Below are 25,366 nucleotides of genomic sequence, written 5' to 3' on the forward strand. Positions count from 1 at the left end.
GGGTTCCAACCTAAAATGTCACCCTTCCATGTTCTCCTGAGATGCTGCCTCACCCACTGAGTTACTCCAGCAATTTGTGTACATTTTTATATTAAACTAGACTATGTTGTACCCGTTGGGTCCCAGTTTCACACGGGAGGGCTGGTCCCCCAACGCAATATTCCACCTCCCCACCAATTCAGTCTCAGTCACTGAGACCACAAACACACTCACTCACTCACTCACTCACTCACTCACTCACTCACTCACTCACTCACTCACTCACTCACTCACTCACTCACTCACTCACTCACTCACTCACTCACTCACTCACTCACTCACTCACACACTCACACACTCACACACTCACACACTCACACACACTCACACACACACACTCACACACACTCCCCAAGCGGAATATGAGGTGCTGTTCCTCCAATTTCCTATTCCGCTCGGGGAGCAGCACCTCATATTCCGCTTGGGGAGTCTGCATCCTGGGGGCATGAACATTGAATTCTCCCAATTTTGTTAGCCCTTGCTGCCTCCTCCACTTCCTATATCTCCCTCAGCCCTCGGGCTCCTCCTCCTCCTTTTTCCTTTCCTCTCCCCGCCCCATCCACCCCACCCCCCATCAGTCTGAAGAAGGGATTCGGCCCGAAACGTTGCCTATTTCCTTTGCTCCATAGATGCTGCTGCACCCGCTGAGTTTCCCCAGTATTTTTTGTACCTTCGATTTTCCAGCATCTGCAGTTCCTTTTTAAACACATAAATTTATATAGCATGGAAATATGCCCATCAGGCCAACTCATCAATACCAACCAAAGTGCCCTATTGAAACTAATTCTATTTGCCTGCATTTGGTCCATATCCCCCTAAACCTTTCCTAACCATTAAGTGAATGGATTTCCTGTCCATTGGTGAAGTGCTATTGGGAAGGAGGTTGTGGCATGTGGTGTTGGCATTACAATTAGCAGGACAATATTCCATCACATGGACTTGTGAGATGGTGTCAAATCTTTGAAGAGCCAGGAGATGTCACTCCACAACCTGTCCCCGGTCTCTGTACTTTTATATGGCTGGTTCAGTTGAGTTTTTGGTGAATGGTGATGCTGGGGGAGCTGGTGATGGGCAAAGTTATTGTCAAGAAAGGAAAAAACTTCAAAAACCTAAGGTTGCTCTGCGTATAACACTCATGTCCGTTAGGATAGAAATCCATCTCTGTTCAGTGTTGCTATATGGGTAGTTTAGCAACGGCCGTCCATTGCATTCCTCTTTGATACCCACTTTGGCCATAGGTAAGAACATGCCCTTTCTTTGTTTTGACCAATAATGCATAACACATAGAACATACAACTGTCCAGTACAGGAACAGGCTCTTCAATTCACAATGTCTGTGCTGAACATGATGCCAAAATAAACTAAGCTTCCTAACCTGCATGTCATCCGTATTCCTCAGTTCTCTGCATATCCATGTGTCAGAGTCACACAACATGGACACAGGTCCTTCAGCCTAACTTGCCCATGCCGACCAACGTGCCCTATCTTCACTAGTCCCATCTGCCAGCTTTTGGCCCATATTCTTCTTTGGCTCATAAACCTACTTATGTACCTGTCCAAATGTGTCTCTTAAATGCTATTATGGTATCTGCCTCCACCACCACCATCCCTGTCAACTACTGCCCCACACGTCTCCTATAAACGTTGCCCCTCTCACCTTACAGCTATGCCCTCTAGTCTTTGACTTTTTCACCTTAGGAAAATGGTTCTGACTGTCTGACCTATCTATGCGTTGGGGGAATGGGTGAGTGGTGGAATGGGTTGTGTTGGAGGAACTGGTGAGTGTTGGAATATTGTGTTGAGGGAATGGGTCCCAACGGGTCCCACTTGGTCTAGTATACTTTTAAAACTTCTAACAATAATTTCTGATAACGTTCTGCATCTCAATTGAAACATTCAAAAACTGGATATTGAAATGTGTTCTCAAATCTCAGTCCCGTAATCTTTATTTGCAGCAGGCAGGTTAAGGGCCAGGATTGAATCGCATTCATCAGTGAATAAGTCTTTATTTAATATTTGGCAACCTTATTCTTTAAGTCTCGCCACAACTGAACGCTGATTAAAAGAAGAAATTTCGAGAGGTCTGTGGATTTGGTAATTATGGATTGGAGCACTTTCTGTCAAGTGTACAATCTGATAACAAACCACTCTAGGAAAAATTATTTTACTCAGTATACTTCAATATTTACAAGACGTATCGGAGTCATCTCTTACATATGCACTGGGGGAAGGGTTGGGACAGTGACACTAACCTTATCTTCTAGTTAAACAATTGTTCAACGATGGTTATCACTCAAATAAGCATTCCAGTCTCTGCTTAACAGCAGCCCCATCAGTGTATCAAACAATATAACCCTAACCAGTTGGCAACTCAGCATTTTGTTAGGAATTCTGTGTTGAAAGTAAAAGAGAGAAAGAAACAAAATAAAACGGTTCAGAAGTTTTGCCAAAAATTGTTGAAAGGTTGAAAGAAAATAGGTTTATCTCAGCTTTAGGGGGAAAACAGCGATATTTTCTCTTTTTGATATTAATTTTCCTTCATCCCCATTCAGAGATCAGTTGACAAATTTGGAAATAAATATTTGCGAAGTCAAACAACTTCTTAAAGGTTTGTTGACTTTTGAACTCGGAAATCTTTGAAGATGCGTGGTGGGTTTTACTGCAGATATGATGTGTTTGAAATGGGATGATAACTCTCTCTCCTCGGCTTCAGATGATGAGTTTTTTTTCTTTTGCTTTCCTAACCAGCCGTCCGCGCCGACAGGATGAGAGGAGGAAGAAATAAGTTTGGGCCAATGTACAAACGTGATCGAGCGTTAAAACAGCAAAAAAAAGCATTGATCCGGGCAAACGGCTTTAAGATAGAAACTGTGCCTCAAATGGTGTCATCTGTACAGAATGAATATTCGTACTCATCTGCCATACATAACGTACACTCTGTGTCCAAAAGCATCCCTCCAAACCCGGCCTTGATGCCAGTCACAGATTACGATAGAGGTCTGTATGGAGCGCCATCAGTCGGCATGGCTCTGCCAAACCATGGAACACTGCCAAGCTATCAGTACCCCTCATTTCATAGCAGGACCATCAAGTCTGAGTACCCAGACCACTATGCCAGCTCGCCGGAATCTCTGGTTGGCTACCCCTACCCAGACGCCTACCAGACCAGCTCCCCCGCCACCATACCACAGCTGATCATGGAACTCCTACGCTGCGAACCGGATGAACCTCAAGTCCAGGCGAAGATCTTGACCCACCTACAGCAGGAGCAGGCCAACCGGGGCAAACATGAGAAGTTTAGCACCTTCGGGCTGATGTGCAAAATGGCTGACCAGACCCTCTTCTCCATCGTTGAATGGGCCAGGAGTTGTATATTCTTCAGAGAACTTAAGGTAAGATGCCCGTCAACGTTGGTCGCTTCACTGATGCGGTGATCAGCTGCGTTGAGTCGTCACCCAGACTAATTGTGGTCATTGCGACATGTAGATCATCTACCCTGTACAGGACTGCAATGCACCATCAGTTCCAGATTAGCACCCAGATTGTATCCAGGCCCACTATCCATGTAGTTCCCATCACTGACTGGGGCCAGTCAGCATCAGTTTACCTCCCTCAGTTATATTAATCCTGCCTTCCCCACCATCTCACTCCATCTTACCAGTGCGACAGGCATCCGAGGAAAATTGATTCCGTTTTCAGCTTGCTGGTTTGAATTTGTGCTGCATCACCCCAGCCTCAGTGAAGCATCCTTAGGTGCTAGTGTGACATCAAAGTTGCTCTGTAAATGGAAGCTGTTGATGTTGTACGCGATGGCGTAGAGGTGTTCTGCAACTGAAAATGTTCAGCGTTGTATTTGTGGTAGAAGTACTATTGTTTGGTTTTCATTTCGATCCATGCGAATGTTGGTTCCTTGAAGCCAAGGACATTTGGCTCCTTGTACCTGGTCCAGACTTCAATAAGATCATGGCTACCTGAACACACTAACCCCATATCCACCATACCCTTAATATATATTTAGGAAAAGATCGTTGTTAGACCCTGACTACTTTCTCAATTTACATTTGAATAAAAACATAATTTAAAAGCATTGAGGCATTTAAGATATAAATGTTGTATGTGGGTTTAGAATTCAAAATGTATCTATTCATTTTGTTCCTATTTTGTATAAAATATAATATATTGATGTAAAAATCCTGCAATATCATATAATTGTTATATGTCTGTGCAATTTCTAACCTTTTACAAGCTGATGAGATATTCTTTACAGAAAATGCAGAGTGGAATGGGTTTAGTTTTTGCAGGATCTGAGTGTCACTGGCTGGACCAGCATCTTTTATCCATCCGTAGTGGCCCCTGAGAAAGTGGTGGTGAGCCGTCCCCTTGGACCACTGCATTGCTTCTGATGAAGGTTCCTCTGTGAATTAAGGAGCACCAGGATTTAGATACAGTGATGCTGAAGGAACGATGGCATATTTCTAAGTCAGGATGGTGTGTGATGCGGAGGTTCTATCTATTATTGACTTCCCACAATGGTGATCTCCGTATCGGAACTTGTATGAAGGAAACTTGCACTTAGTCACATTGGTGGGGGATTGGGAGGCGCTGTTTGAGATACCTGGGCCAGCCACTGCAGACGGCAATGGAAGGGATGAATCATTATGGTGGTAAATGGAATGCTATTTAACCCTGTGATGATGAGTGTCTTGAGCATTGTTGGACCTGCACTAACTCAATTCTTTGAGAGATCATGAAGTGAGTCCCTCACTGCAGGATGCCCAGTCTCTGACTTGATCCTTGTAATGGAAATACTTTATGTGGCTGGTCTGGTCAATGGTGACTCCCAGAATAGACACAAAATGCTGGAGTAACCCAGCGGGACAGGCAGCATCTCCGGAGAGAAGGAATGGGTGACGTTTTGGTTCGACCCATCACCCATTCCTTCTCTCCAGAGTTGCTGCCTGTCCTGGTGAGTTACTCCAACGTTTTGTATCTATCTTCGTTATAAACCAGCATCTGCAGTTCCTTCCTACACATTTCGTGACTCCCAGGTCATTGATACTAATTTGGCAACAGTAAAATGTGACAGTCGATGAGTTAGTGATTCGAGTCTCTCGTGTTGAAGATGATAATTGCCTGGCACCAGTGCTGTACGAGCAATACTTGGCATCTATTTGCCCATGTCTGAATGTTGTCTGCATCTAGCTGTATGTGTGGGCACAGACTACCTTGTTATATGAGGATTGGCAAATGAAGCTGTGTTGTTATCACTCCAGCATTATCGGAGGAAAGTGTCCTCAAGTGAATCAATCGTATTCAAGGCTCCCAATAGCTCTTGCTTATTTGTTTAATGAAAAAAACTTTGAAAAAAAGTCCTTTGAAAAAATAGTTATTATAAAGGTTGGAAGTGCAAGTTTCCTCAATACTGTACAACATTCAATACATTTCCTTCATACAATTCTAGGTTGAGATATGGAGATCGCCATTGTGGGAAGTCAATAAAAGATATAAACCAACGCATTGCACAAAATATCAGACATTTCCTAAACTGTGGCATTTGGAGTCTGTCGGGTTGAGTACTTAGAGACTGGTATGGGCAATATTTGAATTACACAAATTTGTTCAGACTCCGTAAAAATGTGATCATTTCACCATCAGGTTCGCTTTCTTTGGAAGTTCTATCCAGGGCATGTGGTCCTTGTGTTACAGGGTTAGTTTCTTCAGGGGCCTGGACCATGAAACTGGGGGGAAAGTTTGCATCTGGTGGTTTGCACGAAACACAGATACATCTTGTATTCACCTCCACACACTGGATTTCATTTTTATTGCATGCATTTATTTCCGGCAATTCAAGAGGTATTTCAAAACCTCCATGCAGTTTAAGAAATTTTACATTTTTTGAGTCTTTTGAAGAAGTAACAAACTAGTATCCGTAACAGCGGGACAGGCAGCATCTATGGAGCGAAGGAATAGATGACGTTTCGGGTCGAGACCCTTCTTCAGACTGATGGGGGGGGGAGGGGAAGAAGAAAGGAATGGGCTGTGGGAGAGCTGGGACGGGACGGGGAGGGGAAAGAGGGAGAAAGTAAGGACTACCTGAAATTGGGAAAGTCAATGTTCATACCGCTGGGGTGTAAACCAAAGCGAAATATGAGGTGCTGCACCTCTGATTTACGGTGGGACTCACTCTGGCCATGGAGGAGGCCCAGGACAGAAATGTCGGATTCGGAATGGGAGGGGGAGTTGAAGTGCTGAGCCACAGGGAGATCAGGTTGGTTAATGCGAACTGTGTGGAGGTGTTTGGTGAAGCGATCGCCAAGCTTGCGCTTGGTCTCACCGATGTAGAGCAGTTGACACCTAGAGCAGGGGATGCAATACATGATGTTGGAGGAGGTGCAGGTAAACCCCTATCGGGTGAGAAGGGACGAATTGACCAGGGAGCTACGGAGGGAGCCGTCTCAGCAGAAAGCAGACAGGGGAGGAGATGGGAAGATGTGGCCAGTGGTGGGATCCCATGGACTCCCTCCAAGTCACGGGATTCCACCACTGGCCACCTCTTCTCATCTCCTCCCCCTTAAATCTTTCTCATTAACACAACCCCCCCCCCCCCCCCAACTTCCTCTCCCTCCCCCCCAACTTCCTTTCCTCCCCCCCCCCCCCCCCCCCCCAAGTATATGAGGATAACTAGCTCCCCCCTATCTTGTAATCCAAACTCTACGCCTGTTGGTTCAAGCTTGATTGACTTCCCCCAATCAGCTATGTTGTTATTGTTAGCACCAACCTACAACCGTGCTGCATCCTTCCAGTGATGAAGCATTCAGTAGTCATTCGCAGGTGAACACCCAACAAAACTTGATGCAACCAATGCATTTGGACAACTGATTTGAACCTTGGCCAAAGTAGGTGGTTTTAAGGCATGTCTCACAGGAAAGAAAGATATCAGAATGAAGAGGTTCAGGGAGGATCACCCCGCAATTGCAAACATTTGATTGCAGCACAGTGGTGCAGTTGGTCAAGCAGCTTCCTCACAGCGGCAGATACAGAGACCACGGTTCAATCCTGACCTTGGGTGGTGCCTGAGTAGAGTTTGTATGTTCTCCACGTGACAGCACTGGTTTCCTCCTGCTGCTCCAGTTTCCCCCCATATTGTAGTTAATTGGCCTCTACAAATTGTCCCTAGTGTGTAGGGAGTGGATTAGAAAGTAGGATTACATAGAACTAGTGTAAACAGGTGATTAACAGATGAAGAGGGATTGCACCAGGATTGGAAAATTATAAGGAAAGATTGGTTAGAATGAAGTTGCTTTCTTTGGACACAAAGGGCTGGAGTAACTCGGCATCTCTGGGGAACATGGATAGGCAATGTTTTGGGCCAGGACCCTTCTTCAGACTGATTGTAGTTGGGGGGGAGGAAACTAGAAGAGGGTCAAGTCCAGTATGGTGATGGAAGCATGAACCACATTGAATTCCATCAGTGCATGGGGTGTGTATTGAAGAACCATCAGCTGTAGGTCAGAGAGTTCATGCTGGAAGGACAGTATAAGTTGGGTAGCTTCATTTTGACCAACTTGAAAATGATGGGCTGAGTGGCATCTTATTGTTTATGAGCTAAGGTTTCCACGAAGGAATTCACAGCTAGAGCTTTGATGATTCAACAGTTTATTTAGTTCAGTCTAATTTATTGTCACTTGCCTAGAGGTACAGCAAAATGCTTTTTGTTGTTTGCTATCCAGTCAGCAGAATGACTATACATGAATACAACCCAGCGATCCACAGTGTACAGACACGGGATATAGGGAGTAATGTTTAGTGCAAGATAAATTCCAGTAATGTCCAATTAAAGATAGTCTGATGGTCGGTCTCCAATGAGGTAGATGGTAGCTCAGAACTGTTCTCTAGTTGTTGATAGGATGGTTCAGTTGACAAAGGTCAAAGGACAAAGGACAAAGGACATTTATTGTCACATACACCAATTGGTAAAAAGCTTGTTCTGCATGCTAGCCGGTCAAACCTTACGAGACAAGAGCACCATAGATCTTCTTCTGGACCAGCACTTGCCGGAGTCATCTTGTAACGAGCTAGATGAGGGGCTGGGCAGTGGTGGTGAAGGAGTTAAGATTGAGTGCATCCCAAGGCCACAATTGGGAAATCACGATGCTGACGTAGGATTGTTGAGTGGAGGTGATTGTGGACGTGGGGAGGTGTGAAGGGTCTGGAAACAAGGGGGAAGTGTTCCAACGTCAGCTGTTGCCTCAGTTTAAGAGCCGACCCGGATCAGGGAGCTCGGGAGTGGTGGGTGAATGGGACAAGGAAAGATTTGGGCAGCAGAGTTAAAGGAGTAGTGGATGATAAGTCATTGAAAGAGACGCTCCAGGATTGTTAAGCCTCAAATCAATAAAGGGGAGATGAGGTGAAGCCCAGGTGGAGATGCAAGGTATTAAGGCGATAGTATAATATCTGTATTATTGATAGATCTATATCCATTAGATACAGATATATATACACACATAGATGTAAATGTGTATAATATCTACCTATAAATGTAGATGATATGATACATATAATCTAGAACCACTGGTGTAGTTAAACAAGAGTATTTTACCTTCACTTAAGCATTCAGAGGCAAGCTGTTAAATTCTGGTCTCAAAATAATGCCTGGATCCTGAGGTTTGCAGGGACATGCTTTACCAAGATAGCAACGGCTATCCAACCATACAACAATCAAACTAATTACAGCCAAACTAATCTTAGACTCCTGATTTGACCATTGTTTATGTCATTGCTTTCCATGGCAAGTTTTGCCCAAGCTGATGAAACAGACCAGCCTCCTCTCACCATGCCATCTCCACATGATGGCTTCCCGTCTACGAGCAGCTCTGGTGCCGATCATTGGTTGAGGCCTCAGTCAATAATGATCCCCGTTTCCCCATGAGTCACCTGGCCAAGTGCCTTTGGTATCTTTGGCCATGTTCTCCTCTGTCATCACACCAAGCCGGCCCAACCGTTAATTCTCCACCATTTGTCACCACTGATGCCCTGATGATTTCCCAAAGCTTCATTGCAGCTGCTCTGAGAAGTCTGATAACATAGAATCTTCTTCACACAAACGCCCCAATTATAACTGGAATTGCATCTCACTCATTTACTAAGAGATGGCCATTCCCTTTGTCTTGTTATGTCCTTCCAGGTTTTTGAAGTGAACCCTGATAAGAATTTGACTCAAATACACATTTTTAAAATTCATTTAGTCCTTTGTTATTTTCTGACGAAAAGTTATTGCAAGAAAGGAAATAATAATTAGCACATGCATCGTTAATGAATTGTTCGACTAAATTGCTGATTTGGCCATCTCGAACGTGCAGACAGCTGCAGCAAAGAACAATTAAAGTTACAAAATTATCTGACCAACCTCCCTCTGGATAATGACTTAAAATGCATCACTCCTGACAGGATAGGAATCGCTGCAATAACAAGCGGCGTGAAGCAAGGTGTCAAGTGAAAAATGTAATTGAAAGATGTCACATTGAGGAGTTATCGTTGAGAAAATCCCATCTGCGGAGATTGGGGGGGTGGAAATCGATGCTGTCACATCTGGGTTACATTACCGGTGGGCAGAGCGAGCAAGGTCACCTCTGCCTCTGTCACCCTTCACTTGCATCCCAGGCCCTGGCCATACTTCATCAAGCTTCGATAAAGAACTATAGGTGGAAATTTCATCCTGGCAGCTGGGGAAATTCTCTTTAAAATAAATAACTCCAACATAAACAGCAGTGACAGGAAGTAATATTTTCACAATGGACTCTTGTTGGGATGCCCTGTTTAAAAAGCGATATGATTGTGCGAGGTTAATTTTGGTAGCAAGGTGAGTGAGATAATCTAAACAATGGTTGAAGGGGATTCGACTCTCCACTTCCCTTATTCCCCTTGGCTGTTGCACTATGATAACTGCCCTGCAATGGCTTTGTTTCCTGGATTCAAGTGACTACACGTATTTCAGGGAATCTCGACCAAAATAAAATTAAATGCTTAAGTGCATCCTGTTCTCTGCTGAATCACCCAAAGTCTTAAATGTTGAGCAAGTTGCCAAGACCAGGTCAACCATTTGTTGCATTCCCCGGAGAACATGTGTGTAAATTCCCGTATACTGGCTGGGTGCGGTTATTCCCGAGCGGCAGTGGAGAGGCAGCGAGGTTTGGGTGGTGAGTGAGTGCTGGCATCTAGTTTGACTACTGTTCACCAGTGGCGATGTGGGCAGGGAGATTTAGTTAATGTAGAAGGTGGTTGAGGCATAAGCACATGGGGTATGCAGGGAATGGAGGGATGTGCGTGACACACAGGCATATAAGGCATGATCTTGGTATCATGTTCAACACAGACATTGTGGGCCGTGGTGTCTGTTCTTGTGCTATACTATTCTATGTACTAAGACTGACGGGAGACCTGTCGAAACTGTCGAAGACTAGAGGGTGTAGGTTTAGTAAGAGGGAGCAAAGTTTAAAGGATATGGTAGTGCCGTTTAGAGGCACCTGATATGCAGCAAATGTAGGAACATGGATCAGGTGCAGGCAGAGGAGATTAGTTTGGCTTGCTATCGTGTTCGACATGAACATTGTGAGCTGAAAGGCCTGTTGCTCTGCTGTACTGTTCTATGTGAAGTCACTTTCAAATTTACAGAAGTTCTGCTGAGTAACTTTTCCACAGCTGCAACTTGACCACAACTTTTATACTCAATGCTCCAACTTATGAAGACAAGCATGCTTTACACCTTCTTTACCACCTTTTCCACTTGTGTTACCACTCTCAGAGAGCAATAGATAAACCCCAAGATGCCTGTGAACAAACAATGCTGCTGCTATCATTTCCTGTAGACCTCCCCCTTGCTTTTGACCTCTCCAAAATGCACCAACTCACATTTGACCACCTTTCTCGACATCCATGAAAGGGGGAGGCTGGTTTGAATAATGAACTGGGTTGAGTTCACAACTCTCTGCAATTGCTTGCAGTCTTGGGCACAACAGTTGCCAAGACCAAGTTGCATCGATAGGATGTTTTCTACAGTGCATCTATAGAAATTGGTAAGAGTCATTGGAGACATGGCAAATTTCCTTCGTCTTCTGATGACCAGCATCTTTGTTTTGCTGACATTGTGGCAGAGTTTTCCATCTTGAAACCACATTACTAATCTCCACCCTGTACTCCATTGCGTTATTGGTCGAGCTTCGTCCCATTACGGTGTTTGCAAACTTGCAAATGTAGCTCGAATTTGACTGTGCGGTCATGAGTGTACAGGGTGTAGAGTAAGGAGCTGAGAAGGCACCCTGTGGGGCAGCGCTGTTGACAATTATCATAGAGAATGTTTTGTCATCTATTCTTATTGATTGCAATTGATTGATCAGGAAGTTGAAGATCTAATTGTGGAGCAAGTTGTATAGTCCCAGGTCCAGGAGTTGGGGGATGGGTTTTGTTGGGACTATGGTGTTGAAGGCAGAGGTGTAGTCAATAAAGTGGAGTCTGATGTAGGTGTCCTCCCTATCTAGATATTCCAGGGATATGGGTAGGGCCAGGCAGATGGTGTCTGCTGTGGACCTGTTGAGGCGGAGGCAAGTTATGACAGATCAAAGCTTTTTGTAGTTTGTTTCTTCAGGGGTGGACATCATTTTACCAACATTCTAGTTCACCCATTTCTACCTGTGTGTGGGTGACATGTGACCCTGGTGTTGTCTGTCGCTGGACAGATGCTCTGCCTTTCTTCCCTTGGGCTGCCGTGCTCCCCTGGGGTACAGGTGACCCATCACACTGCAGAATTCTGAAGACTCTCCGCTGTAATCAAATATGTGTCAGAAACATTGGTAGGAAAGTTGCTTTTCACACGAGACAACAGTGCTCTGAACCTAGAGACACCAGGAACTGCAGATGCCAGAATCTGGAGATAAATACAAAGTGCTGGAGGAACTCAGCGGGTCAGACAGCATCTGTGGAGGGAATTATATAGCCAATGTTTCAGGTCTGGATCCCTCTTCAGACTGACCCACTGAGTTACTCCAACATTTTATGCACAGATTCTATCTTATTTCCAAACTTTCTTAGCAAATGAATAACTTTCTGCAGTCACGTGTTTAATCAGTCAAGGTATTTAAGGCTTGCAATGTGCTATATCTTGCCAGACAGGATGGCATTTTCACAATTTGTAACTCTTCAATCCTTTTGTCTCACACCCTCTGTTTTTGATTTTTTTTAAAAGATCATAAGGTCATGTGATAGGAGTAGAATTAGGCCATTTGGCCCATCAAGTCTACTCCGCCATTCAATCATGGCTGATCTATCTCTCCCTCCTAACGCCATTCTCCTGCCTTTTCCCCATAACCTCTGACACCTGTACTAATCGAAAATCTATCTCTGCCTTAAAAGATATTCGCTGACTTGGCCTCCACAGCCTTCTGTGGCAATAAATTCCACAGATTCTCCACCCTCTGACTAAAGATATTTCTCCTCATCTCCTTCCTAAAAGAATGTCCTTTAATTCTAAGGCTATGTCCTCTAGTTCTAGACTCTCCCACTAGTGGAAACATCCTCTCCACATCCACTCTATCCAAGCTTTTCACTATTCTGAATGTCTCGATGAGGCCCCCCCTCATTCTTCTAAACTCCAATGAGTACAGGCCCAGTGCCGACAAATGCTTATCACAGCCCAGAGTACAGGCCCAGTGCCTACTCATTCCTGTGATCATTCTTGATCCCACAATGAAGTGACTATCAACGCTTTGTCCTGCTCCCCTTCTTTCCCAGCTATATTTCCTGCTCCACTTCCCAGCCCCCCCCCCCCCCCCCAACCCCCCCACACACACACAACCAATCTGAACCCACCCGCGTTCCCCACAGATGCTGCCTGACATGCTAAGTTACTCCAGGCATTTTAACACCACTTAAATGGCACTTGGGACAGGTACATGAATAGGAAAGGTTACAGGGGTATGGGCCAAACATGGTGAAATTAGAAACATAGAAACATAGAAAAATAGGTGCAGGAGAAGGCCATTTTGCCATTCGAGCCAGCACCGCCACTAAATATGATTATGGCTGATCATCCAAAATCAGTACCCTGTTCCTGCTTTTTCCCCATATCTCTTGATTCCTTTAGCCCTAAGAGCTAAATCTAACTCTCTTGAAAACATCCAGTGAAGTCTGTGGCAGAGAATTTCACTTTGCCAACTCTCTGGTGAAAAAGTCTTTCCTCATCTCAGTCCTAAATGGCCTACCCCTTATTTTTAAACTGTGACCCCTGGTTCTGGACTCCCCCAACTTCAGGAACATTTTTCCTACAACTAGCCTGTCCAATCCTTTACCATTTTTATGTTTCTATAAGAATCCCTCTCATCCTTCTAAATTCCTGTGAATTAATGGAATTTAAGATAGAGAAATGTAAAGTGTTGCATTTTGGGAAGTCTAACATGGGCAGGGCTTTCACAGTGAATGGTAGGGCTCTGGGGATTGTTGTAGAGGGGTCTAGGAGTGCAGGTGCACGGTTCCTTGAAGGTGGGATCGCAGATAGATCGGGTAGTCAAAAATGCTTTTGGCACATTGGGTTTCATCAGTCAGAGTATTGAGAATAGGTCATGTTGCAGTTGTATAAGACACTGGTGAAGACAATAGAGTATTTTGTTCAGTTCTTGGCACCATGTTATGGAAAATATGTTGTCAAGCTGGAAAGGTAACAGAGATGATTTACAAGGATGTTGCCAGGACTAGACGGTCTGAGCTATAGGGAGAGGTTGAGCAGGTTGGGACTCTATTGCTTGGAGCGCAAGAGAATGAGGGGCAATCTTATAGAGGTGTATAAAATCATGAGAGGAATAGATCGGGTAGATGCACAGAGCCTCTTGCCCAGAGTAGGTGAATTGAGGACCAGAGGGCATAGGTTTAGGGTGAAGGGGAAGATATTTAATAGGAATCTGAGGAGCAGTTTTTTCACACAATGGGTGGTGGGTGTATGGAACAAGTTGCCAGAGGAGGTAGTTGAGGCTGGGACTATCCCAACATTTAAGAAAAAGTTTGACAGGTATATAGATAGGACAGGTTAGGAGGGATATGGACCAAATGTGGGCATGTGGGACTAGTGTAGTTGTGACATGTTGGCCTGCGTGGGCGTTGGGCTGAAGGGCCTGTTTCCACATTGTATCACTCTGTGACTATAAATGGGACTAGATTAGATGGGGCTTCTTGGTCGACATGGACAAGTGGGAGCAAAGGTCCAGTTTCTGTGCTGTATGCCTCAATGACACTAAGGAACCAGAGTGAATATGGTTCAGAGAGAGACAGAGTGGATCCGGTTCATCATAATCTCCTGCCTGTGTCCAGAGAATATTTGGGCCAGTCAGTGGCCTTACTGCTAGAGAGTTTGCACTCACAGCTAGTGTCCACAACTGCGGTTAAAGTGCGACACAGCCTCGGCTCGTCACCCTTGTGCCTGGTGTTGGGTCCGGCAGCCCCTGCACTGAAAACATCCAAGGACCCGAGGTGGAAGTTGGCAAATGATTTGTAGCAAATCATCCTGTCATATAGAGCAGGGGAGCGCAGGTGCACATTGATGGACGGACTGACACCAGCTCGGAGCCTATGCCAACACCACGATACAAAGGAACTGGACGGGAAGCAGATTTCACTTCCCAAGATATATTGTTTCATTTAAGTGACAGTAATTCTGTCACTTTGCAGCTGACAAATGCTCAGGCCGGACCATCAGCAACCAGCGAGCTCTCACACACTGTCAGCCCGCTGAGAATTACTGTCGTGTGTGGCCTTCAGAAGGGAGACTAATTTGTTCAGCAGCAGGGGCTGTGGGTGCTGCCTGCATCCAATGGCAGACGTAAGAGCAGAACACACAGGTGGGAGGAGTGGGCCGGAGGTCAGAGAGTCTTATCGTGATACAGCGTGGAAACAGACCCTTTGGCCCATCTTGCCCACACCGACCAACATGTCCCAGCTACACTCGTCCCACCTGCCTGCATGTGGCCCATATCCCTGTAAACCTGTACTATCCAAGCACCTGTCTAATTGTTTCTTAAACATTGCAATAGTCCCAGACTCCACTGCATCCTTCAGCAGCTTGTTCCATACACCTACCACCCTCTGTGAGGAAAACGTTACCCTGCAGATTCCTATTAAATCTTTTCCCCTTCACCTTAAACCTATGTCCTCTGGCCCTCGATTCCCCAACTCTGGGCAAGAGACTCTGTGCATCTACCCGATCTATTACTCTCATGATTTTATACACCTCCATAAGATTTCCCCTCATCCTCCTGCGCTCCAAGGAATAGAGTCCCAGCCTATTCAACGTCTCCCTATAGCTCAGTCCCTCAGGTCCTGGCAACATCCTCGTAAATCCTCTTGATCAAAGTGGTGGTGCTTCTCTGTGAGGGGAGGCACAGATTGTGCAGAGCTGCCACATCACCGGGTCAGTCTCAGACACAGGAGGATCCTGGACTAGTATCACCAACATTGGCATCAGTGCCCAGGGTCACATCTGAGCCCAGGAACCAGGCATCTGTATCAAATCATGAACTGCTCACCCCATCCTCCGCCACCCCCCCCCCTTCGGAAAAAGGGGTAGGTGGGTGAACAGATAGGGCAGCGGTTAACAGCTAGTATTAACTCAGGGTGGCACAGTATTATAGCAAGGCACCCTGATATATGGTAGCAAAGTTGCCATGAAGCTGGCAAAGTGCAGAGGATGTTGCTAGGATTCAAGAGACTGGGGTTTAGGAGGAGCTTGGGCAGGCTAGGACTTTACTCTTTGCAGTGCAGGAGGCTGAAGGGTGGTTTTATAGAGATGTACAAATTCATGAGGGGAATTTTGCCAGGATTGGAACATGAAGAACAGGAGGGCATAAGTTTGCAGGTTCTCCCTGTGTTCACGTGGATTTGTACTGGGAGATTCCGTTTCCTTCCACTTCCCAAAGACAAGTCTGTCGGTCGGTTAATTGGCTGCTGTTAATTGGCCCCTCGTGTGTAGATGAGGGGCAGAATCTGGTGAGAGTTCGTGGGAATGAAGAGAGAATAAAAAATGGGATTTTGCAACGAGCGGTTGATGTTCGACACGGACTCTGTGGGCTAAAAACGACAATGGAATCGAGATGTGATTGAACTGGAGATAGTTCAACCTCGACTCAATATTAGAACAGCAAAGGAATTGGTCATCGACTTCAGGAAGCAAAATGATGTATACACACCAATCTGTATCACCAGTGTTGAACTGGAGATGGTGAAGAGCTTTAGGTTATGAGGTGTAAATATCACCAACAATTTGGCCTGGTCCAACCTCATTGATGCTGTAGCCAAGAAAGCATACCCAACGCCTCTACTTCCTTGGTAGACAAAAGTGCTGGAGAAACTCAGCGGGTGCAGCAGCATCTATGGAGCGAAGGAAATAGGTAACGTTTCGGGCCGAAACCCTTCTTCAGACTGATGGAGGGTGTGGGAGGGGGGATAACTTATTCTCTCCCCCCCCACCCTCCATCAGTCTGAATGGTGATAGGAGCATAAAACACAAGTGGGCATAAGGTTAAGGTGAAAGCTTTCTAGAGGATCTTGGGTGTGAATATTTTACATATAAAGTGGTTGGTATCTGGGACTTGCTGCCACAGGAGGTGGTGGAAACAAATGTTTTTTCTACATTTAAGAAGTACTTAAATAGACAAGGAATGGCAGGTTATGGTCCCAAAGTGGGCAAGTGTGATTAATCTAGATGGGCACAAGGGGTCGGCATTGACATGATGGGCTGAAGCGCCTGTTTCTGTGTTGTCCTGCATGACTCTGATTCTGAAAACCAGATGAAAGTGTCAATGCATGAAAAGTTGTTTCCTCGCAGGGTGCTGATGGAGGGTTTTGAGACTGAAAGATACTTGCTCCACAAAACTATGGAAAGCTATTTCAACAGCTCAGAGAATTTAAAGCAAACTAAGGTGGGGGAGCTCAAAAAGATGAATTCAGATTCAAACTGTAAAGGACTTTGGAGACAGGAAGCAGTAACAATTGGGGCCTGTTCTTCCCCGCTGACGCCATGTTGGAGATTAATGGCCTTGAGTTGAGAATTACTCTCCACTAACAGTAGTACGTTTGGCATCCTGTTTTGTGTCTTTGACGATGGCATCACAGAACTATAAGTATGTTACTATTCCAATCACAATAAATGTTTCACTTGCTGCAAACCGCTACTTGTTACACAGCAATGGACGCTGGTCGTTATCTGCGAGGAAGTGAAGATTGTGAAAGCACAGCGGTGCATTCCTAACGTGGTCTTCCCCTGTGGAAGATCTTCCGTCCGTGGGGGAGAAATTAGCACCTCCACCGCTCCCTCGCCACTCACTGCACCCCAGGTAACATGTACAACAACACAGCAGGGAAATGGGACACTGGTAGAGCTGCTGCCTCACTGCGCCAGGGACCCCGGGTTCGATCCTGAGCTCGGGTGCTGTCTGTGAGGAGTTTGCATGTTCCTCCTGTGACCTCATGGATTTCCTCCGTGCGCTCCGGTTTCCCCTCACACATCTCAAAGACGTGTGGGACACGTGCGGGTTTACAAATTAGGCTTTGTAAATTGTCCCTCGTGTGTAGGGAGTGGATGCGAAAATGGCATAACATAGAATTGGTGTGAATGGGTGATCGATGGGTGGTGTGGACTCGGTGAGCCGAAGGGCCTGTTTCCTTGCTGTATATTTCAATTATTCAATGTGAAGAAATAGAGACAGAAAGTGCTGGAGTAACTCAATGGGTTAAGCAACTTCTCTGGAGAACATGGACCCTTCTTCACACTGGAATCAAAATAGGATGCTGGAAATGTTCTACGGGGGAGGCCAGTGCACAGCAGGTCAGCCAGCGACCAGACCTTTAGCTGCACGACACCCATACAACATCTGAGCCACCAGCTGTCCACATCTATCTATCTTCAATCTTCCATTAGAACCTGGAACTCGCCAGTTCCGTTGTAAGGTCATCGACCAGAAACATAAACTACCTCTTGCTCCCTCACACACACACAAAATTATTGCCTGACCTGTTGGGTACCTCAGTCATGACCATGTCGAACATGATGCTAAAATGAACTAATCTCACCCGCCTGCACATGATCCACACCCCTCCATTTCCATGTGCCTATCTAAAAGCTTCTTAAATGCCACTGTTACATCTCCAGCACCACTACTTGAAATGTTCCAGGCACTCACATTCCATGTAAAAACCCTTGCCCCGCACACCTCTTCAATTTTGCCCTTCTCGCCTTAAAGCTGTGTCTGCTCGTCGTTGTCATTTGCCCTTCTCCCCCCTCTTTTAAAGGACTTACCGTACACTGTGCTTTAGCCGGCTTAATTACAGCGCCAACCTTCCTGTTAATCGCGGTGTATGTCTGTATCACCTTGGCTTTGCACTGTGGGAATTTTTTAGACAGCGCTCCCCCGCTTGCCCTAGCACCCGCCTTTGCGATATGTGTGTGTGTCCCACTCTGACAGTCGTCGTTCCAGTTCCCAGTTTTTCAGGCAACTGCCGGCAACTTGACAGTCGCCGGCAGTCCTCTGACAAATCGCCTAAGTGGGACAAGCCCATTAGAGTATTGTTTAAGAAAGAGCTGCAGATGCTGGGAAAATTGAAGGTAGACAAAAATGCTGGAGAAACTCAGCAGGTGAGGCAGCATCTATGGAGCGAAGGAATAGGTGACGTTTCGGGTGGAGATTTTTCTTCAGACTGAAGAGTATTGTGTTCAGCTTTGGGCACCATGCTATATGAAAGATGTTGCCAAACTGGAAAGGGTACAGAGAAGATTTACAACAATGTTGCCGGGACTCGAGGGCCTGGGTTAGAGGGAGAGGTTGAGCAGGCTAGGACTTTATTCCTTGGAGCGCAGGAGGATGAGGGGTGATTTTAGAGAGATGTATAAAATCATGAAAGGAATAGATCGCGGAGACGTACAGGATCTCTTTCCAATAGTAATGAAAACGAGAACTAGAGGACATAGGTTTAATTTAAGGGAAGAAAAAATCAATAAAAAGAGGACTTTTTTTTACACAAAGGGCGGTAGGAATGGAACGAGCTGCTGGAGGAGGTAATTGAGGTGGCTACTATTGCAATGTTTAAGAAACATTTTGACAGGTACATGGATAGGATAGGTTTAGAGAGATATGGGCCAAATGCAGGCATGTGGGACTAATGTGGATGGGACATGTTGATTAGAGTGGGCAAGTTGGGCCGAAGGGCTTGTTTTTCACTTTGTACCCTACCTCAGTGGAGGGAAATGGATAGAAGATGTTTCAGGTCAGGACTCTGCTTCAGACTGAAAAAGGGTCAGTCTTTGATCAGTGTGAAGAAGGTCCCCACCTGAAACGTCATCTGTCCATTTCCCTCCACAGATGCTGCCTAACCTGCCGAGTTCCCCAATACTTTGTATTTTACTTAAGATTCCAGCTTCTGCAGTCTTGTATGCCTGTTGTGAGGAAAATGCTACAAAAAAATCCTAAATGAGTGAAAGGGCCTCATCTCTTTTCAGCTACATTGCTTCACCAGTTCAAAAAAAGTTGGCTTTATAAAGGTTCCAGCTGCTGTGTTGTGTTTGTGTGTAAGCAGAAGGCAATAGATAACCATTGCTTTACTTAAGTATATTTTTCTTGCCCAAACATTGTTGGCCATGGGGAACTCCTTGGAGAGCTGGGAGACTTGGAATGATCACGTGATTCAGCACAGGAAGAGGTTACTCTGCCGTTGGTGTGGGTTAGCCCGCACAGGGACATGTCCAATTTGCCCCACTCACCTCCTGTGCCCCGGTATCTGCCTTCAGCAGAGATCTCATTCCATTTGGAAAGCATTTATTGAAACTAACGATGAATAGTAAGGGCGTAACTGGATGCGTACCACCCGTCCCCTCACCTCCCCCACCAGCACCACAGCCCGTCACGGTAAACCTGCAGGCTCTGGCCACTGATGCTCAGCTAGAAAGCACCTACCACCAGAGTCAGAAGCACCTTCTTCCCCACTGTTATCAGACCACTGAATGCTCCTCCCATAATCTAGGGTGTAGTCCCAATCTTCCAACCTACCTCATTGTAGACCTTGTACTTTTTCCTGTAACTGTAACACTATATTCTGCACTCTAATGCTTTATTCCTTGCAGCACCTGTTGTAGTTGCGCTTGGCTTGGCTTGTACTCACATACAGCAAGATTTGACTAAATAACATGCAGGCAATCTTTGCTGACCAGAGACTGGAACCAGGAGAGGAGCTGGCAGGACTATTGAGATGTATTTTGGGGTCAATTTGTTTTTTTTTACAAGCTTATATCCATTTGATAAAGGAATCTTGCAACTGCAGAAGGCAAGGCAGTCGTGCCCTTCAACAAGATCAAGCTTGATCCCTCTCCAACATATTATCAATTATTCACTTTATAAAAATATATCAAATATGACACCAAAAGGGTTACAGGAAAGGAGACATGAGGAACTGCAGATGCTGTAATCTTGAGCAATACACAAAGTGCTGGAGGAACGCAGCAAGTTTGGTCGCATCTGTGTAGGGAATGCACAATGTTGCAGGTTGAAACACAAAACATCATCTATCCATTTCCTCCACAGATGAACCCAACCTGCTGAGTCTGTACACCACTGTTGGTTACAGGAAAGGTTGGCCCATCCAGTTTTACACTAATGAGCAGCTTTTTGAAGCTTCAAAGACCTCATCCTCTCAGCGACGAATGTTTGTGAGACTCCTCTCTCACTGCTTCCTCTCCGTGATATCAGCTGCTCTCCTACTCTTTGACCATGTTATCCACCTATCTCTCTCTCCTCAATATATATACAGTATATGTATGCACACACACATATATATATATTATGACAGTCTGAAGAAGGGTCTTGACCTGAAACGTCACCCATTCCTTCTCTCCAGAGATGCTGCCTGGCCCGATGAGTTACTCCAGTATTTTATGTCTACCTATATATATATATATAAAATATTATATATACACACACAGATATATTCTATATATATATTCTATATTTATACACTATATATTTGTTTTCATTCTCTCTCTCTATCTAACTATATATATACAGTATAGAGAGATAGAGAGAGAATGAGATCCAGCACAGATATAGGCGCTTTGGCCCATTGAGACCACATTGACCAGTAACCACCCATTTACACTACTGCTACATCAACGTAATCCAACAATGTTCTCTCCATATCGTTATCAAATCTCCCAGATTCTACCATGTACCTGTACACAGAGGCCAACTAACCCTCAAACATCATGCATGATTGACCGGCAGAGTAGAGCAGCATTCAATGGGTCGAATGGCCAAATGGCCAAAACCTGGACGGTCACAGGCAGACCATGCAAACTCCACAAAGGAAGTACCCGAGGTCAGGATATAAGTCGGGTCGTTGGCACTGTGAGGCTGCAGCAGCTCTACCAGCTGCCCCACCGTGTCACACATACAGTATCTAACGAGTGGAGTTGATCTGCCCCAATAGCTAAGGCAGGACGCAGGCATTAAATGGGCTTTGGGAAGTTATTTGAGATGAAATATTAATTTCATAATTGCGGCTGCTGGTATGAAAAACAACTTTAGCTCTGTCAGCACAATTACAGAGTGACCGGACATTTGCAATTTGTGTAATTGTTTGAATAGCCTTTAAATAGATAACCTTGTAGAGGAGGGGGAGCTTGTCTGCAATTGAACAGCTAACACAAGAGGCAGAGAACTGGAAGAGTTAAGAGAGGGACACAGAAGTCCTGCTTTGTTCTTTGTATTCAGGGATCTGCGCTGTGTCAGACGCAGGTGGTACAAGGAGGTTTCTTGGACACCCCTCCACATCTGTGCCTCTGCCATGAAAGCTGCTTTCTTTGCCCATTTTAATTGGATACTGGTGCCTTATCAATGCAAAGGCTGCCCTGAAGCCAGCACACACAATCCACCCATGCAGCAAAACAGTCCCACCGGCTTCTGCCCAGTCATTATCAGCATGTGGTGGGAGGTGGATGAAAACGTTGGAAAAACCTGTGAAAGGGAATATTTCTCAGCTGCTAGAATGCAAAAAGAATACAGTTTGCCTGGCTCATGCTTACACAATGTATCTTTCAACTCTTGCAATGATAACTGTGCTGGCAAGATCAGAACTATTATTAATTCATGTTATAAAGACATAAAATAGACAAGGAATGCACCACTGGCAAAGACAAGTACATGTACGACATGGACGGGCTTAGATTGTTTTAGAGAATGATGCCAGGCTGGAAAAGACTAGAGTACCTTTAGAAAGGTGAGGAGGAATATCTTTAGTCAGGGGGTGGTGAATCTGTGGAATTCATTGCCACAGACGGCTGTGGAGGCCAAGTCAATGGGTATTTTTAAAGCAGATAGATTATTGATTAGTACGGGTGTCAGGGGTTATGGGGAGAAGGCAGGTGGATGGGGTTGGGAGGGAAAGATAGATCAGCCATGATTGAATGGCGGAGTAGACCTGATGGGCCGAATAGCCTCATTCTGCTCTTATGAAATCCGCCAGTGGGTTAAAGCTCGGGGTGGAGTGCCCATGCAAGGGGGACTCGTGCCCGGGTGCCAGAGAGACCTAGAAGAGAGAGGTTCTAATGCCTGAGACCATGACAACCACTGTGAGGCCACCATCATGCATGATGTGGGCAGTGGGGTCCGAGCTGAGACAGGCTGCGGGGCGCTGAGGTGGGAACTGTTAACAGTACTTCCAACAGGAGCCACCACCTCATTTGGTGAGGTTGCTTCAGGACAGACATGGCTGGTAATGGGAGGGACATTGGTGCTCTCAGTGGAGCAGAGTATCATCATTCTGGGCAGTTTGACACTCTGTATATGAGATTCAAGTGCCTTAAATTTCCCATTGGTACAGTTGTGTGTCAGTAACATTGTCACATTAACCCAATTTGTACTGGGTTATGAAAGCTCACACCACCAGACTCAGGAACAGCTTCCTCCCCTCCATTATCAGGTCCTTCCATAAGTTGGGGCACTGTCTGATTCACCTCTACCCCATGGACCATGTCTATGACACTGTTGAGCTACAATGCTGAGAACTATATTTTGCACTGTATCTTCCCCTTTGCTCAATCTATTGTACTTGAGTTTGACTTGATTGTAACTATGTATAGAAAAGCTCAGATAGATTAGATAGCATGCAAAACAAAGCTTTTCACTGTGCCTTGGTACATGTGACAATAATAAACCTAAACCCAAACTTAGACCTTACGTTGCACAATTCTCGTCACCATGCACATGACCAGATCAGCTCCACCTCGGCCCTGTGTCCTCTGGTTAACATGTTCTCTTGCAGCTAAAACCTGGGCTGCAAGAAAACGGCCTGTTAGATTATCATCAGGTCTTGTCGAATGGTTAGAGAACAATGAGGTTCTGGGTGACCTGCTCCTGCTTCTATTTACGTTCTGTTGTGTATTATATTTTTGCTTGTGTTTGCAACAAATGTCTTGGAAGTTATGGAGTTAGGCAAAGATAGTATGCATTTAGACATCATTCCTTGCGTTCTTCTTCTTGATTCTTGGTTTCTTGGTCCTCCAAAATATTCCAAATGGAATTTAAACTGGAGGTGGTGAAGGGAGGGCTTAAGCCAGAAAGGGTTATTGGGAAGAAAGAGCTACTTTAAATTTAGTTGCATCTGGTTGGGTAACTATAGTAGGGTGGAGATTATTCCATGCTTTAATTGTGCGGGGGAAGAACGAATTGCTGTACACATCTGTCCTTGTAGCTGGGATCACAAATTGGATCGAATGCCCTCGTCTGCTCCTAATTGGTTTGGGTTTTGTGTAGGTCTTGTAGTCTATGTCGAGCTGACCATTTAACATTTTGTAAAAACAGGTCAAACGGTGAGCTTCACGTCTGTCTTGGAGAGGGTGCCACCCCAGAAGAGGTTTATTTGCAAGACAAGGGGGTGGTGAAGAACAAGGGAATCAAAGGTTATGGGGGAAGGCAGGAGAATGGGGCTGGCAGCACTCCTGTTCAGCTGTACGAGACATGGGTAATACTGATATTAGAGTTCTGGTCGCCCCATTTCAGGAAGGATGTGGAGGTTTTGGAGAGGGAACAGAAGTGGTTTGGCAGGATGTTGCCTGGATTGGAGGGTATTATCCGTAAGGAGAGATTGGACAATTTTCCATTGTTTTCTCTGGAGCATCAGATGTTGTGGGAGAACTGATAGAAGTAGCTAAAGTTATGACAGTCAGAACCTTTTACCCAGGGTGGAAATTGGAAAGAATAAGGGTCTGGTTTTATGGTGGGAAGGGGTGGTGTGTGCCTGGAACACGTGGCCAGGGGTGGTGGTGGGGGCAGATACGATTGTGGCATTTTAGAGTCTTTTGGACAGGCACATGGATATGCAGGGAATGACAGGAAATGGATCATGTGAAGGCAGGGGAGGTTTGTTTATCTTGGCATCATGTCAGCACAGCCTTTGTGGGCCGAATGGCCTGTTCCTGTGCTGCATTACTATATATTCTAATGTACGGGGCTACATGGTGGCGCAGCGGTAGAGTTGCTGCCTCACAACGCCAGCGACCCGGTTTTGATCCTGACTACGGGTGCTGTCTGTACGGAGTTTGCATGTTCCTCCCAGTGAGCGTGTGGGTTTTCTCCGGGTGCTCCGGTTTCCTCCAGCACTCCAAAGATATACAGGTTTGTAGGTTAATTGGGTTTGGTAAAAATTGTCAATTGTTCCTAGTTTGTTAGATAATGCTAGTGTGCAAGGATCGCTGGTCGGTGCGGACTCGGTGGGCCTAACGCTCTGTTTCCACGCTGTATCTCTAAACTGAACCACTCCCTCGTTGCTTGTGGGCTCTCTCTGAGATTGACTGTTCCAACAGAGACCGCACATCAAATGTACATCAATGGCTGCAATGAGCTCTGGCATGCTGTGAAAGATGCAACTCATTAGATTGTCATTTTTAAAGGGTGAACATTTATGGACACACAAGTTAATGCAAAGATTAATTTATTATTCCTAATCATGTTTTGACTGCTCATGTTCAGATTGGATGCTCCTAACAAGCCCACTTAATGATTAAGCAATGTTATTGGAAGGCTGCCACTTGCTGCAGCTATTTAAATGTGTGGCTAATGGCTATCTCTTAATTCCAAAGACGCTGCAATGGGGAAAGATCCTTGCACTAAACGTTACAATGTATCTGTACACTGTAAATGCGGCACGGTGGCGCAGCGGTAGAGCTGCGGCCTTCGAGCACATGCAAACGCCGGAGACCCGGGTTCGATCCCGACTGCGGGTGCTGTCTGTACGGAGTTTGTACGTTCTC

The 25,366-nt window shown here is 45.5% G+C and overlaps 1 protein-coding gene across 1 annotated transcript in view; it reads left to right on the forward strand.

Annotated features, from left to right (window-relative positions):
* The window catches only part of LOC129711871 (nuclear receptor subfamily 5 group A member 2-like), a 60,773-nt gene that overhangs the window by 17,792 nt on the left and 17,615 nt on the right, over window positions 1-25,366 (forward strand). Inside the window, exon 4 of the mRNA XM_055659855.1 lies at window positions 2,788-3,431. Within this exon, the coding sequence (XP_055515830.1) occupies window positions 2,788-3,431 (644 nt within the window). The remainder of the gene's footprint in view (window positions 1-2,787; window positions 3,432-25,366) is intronic.

This window comes from Leucoraja erinacea, chromosome 31 (genome assembly GCF_028641065.1).
Source record: "Leucoraja erinacea ecotype New England chromosome 31, Leri_hhj_1, whole genome shotgun sequence".
NCBI lineage: Eukaryota > Metazoa > Chordata > Chondrichthyes > Rajiformes > Rajidae > Leucoraja > Leucoraja erinaceus.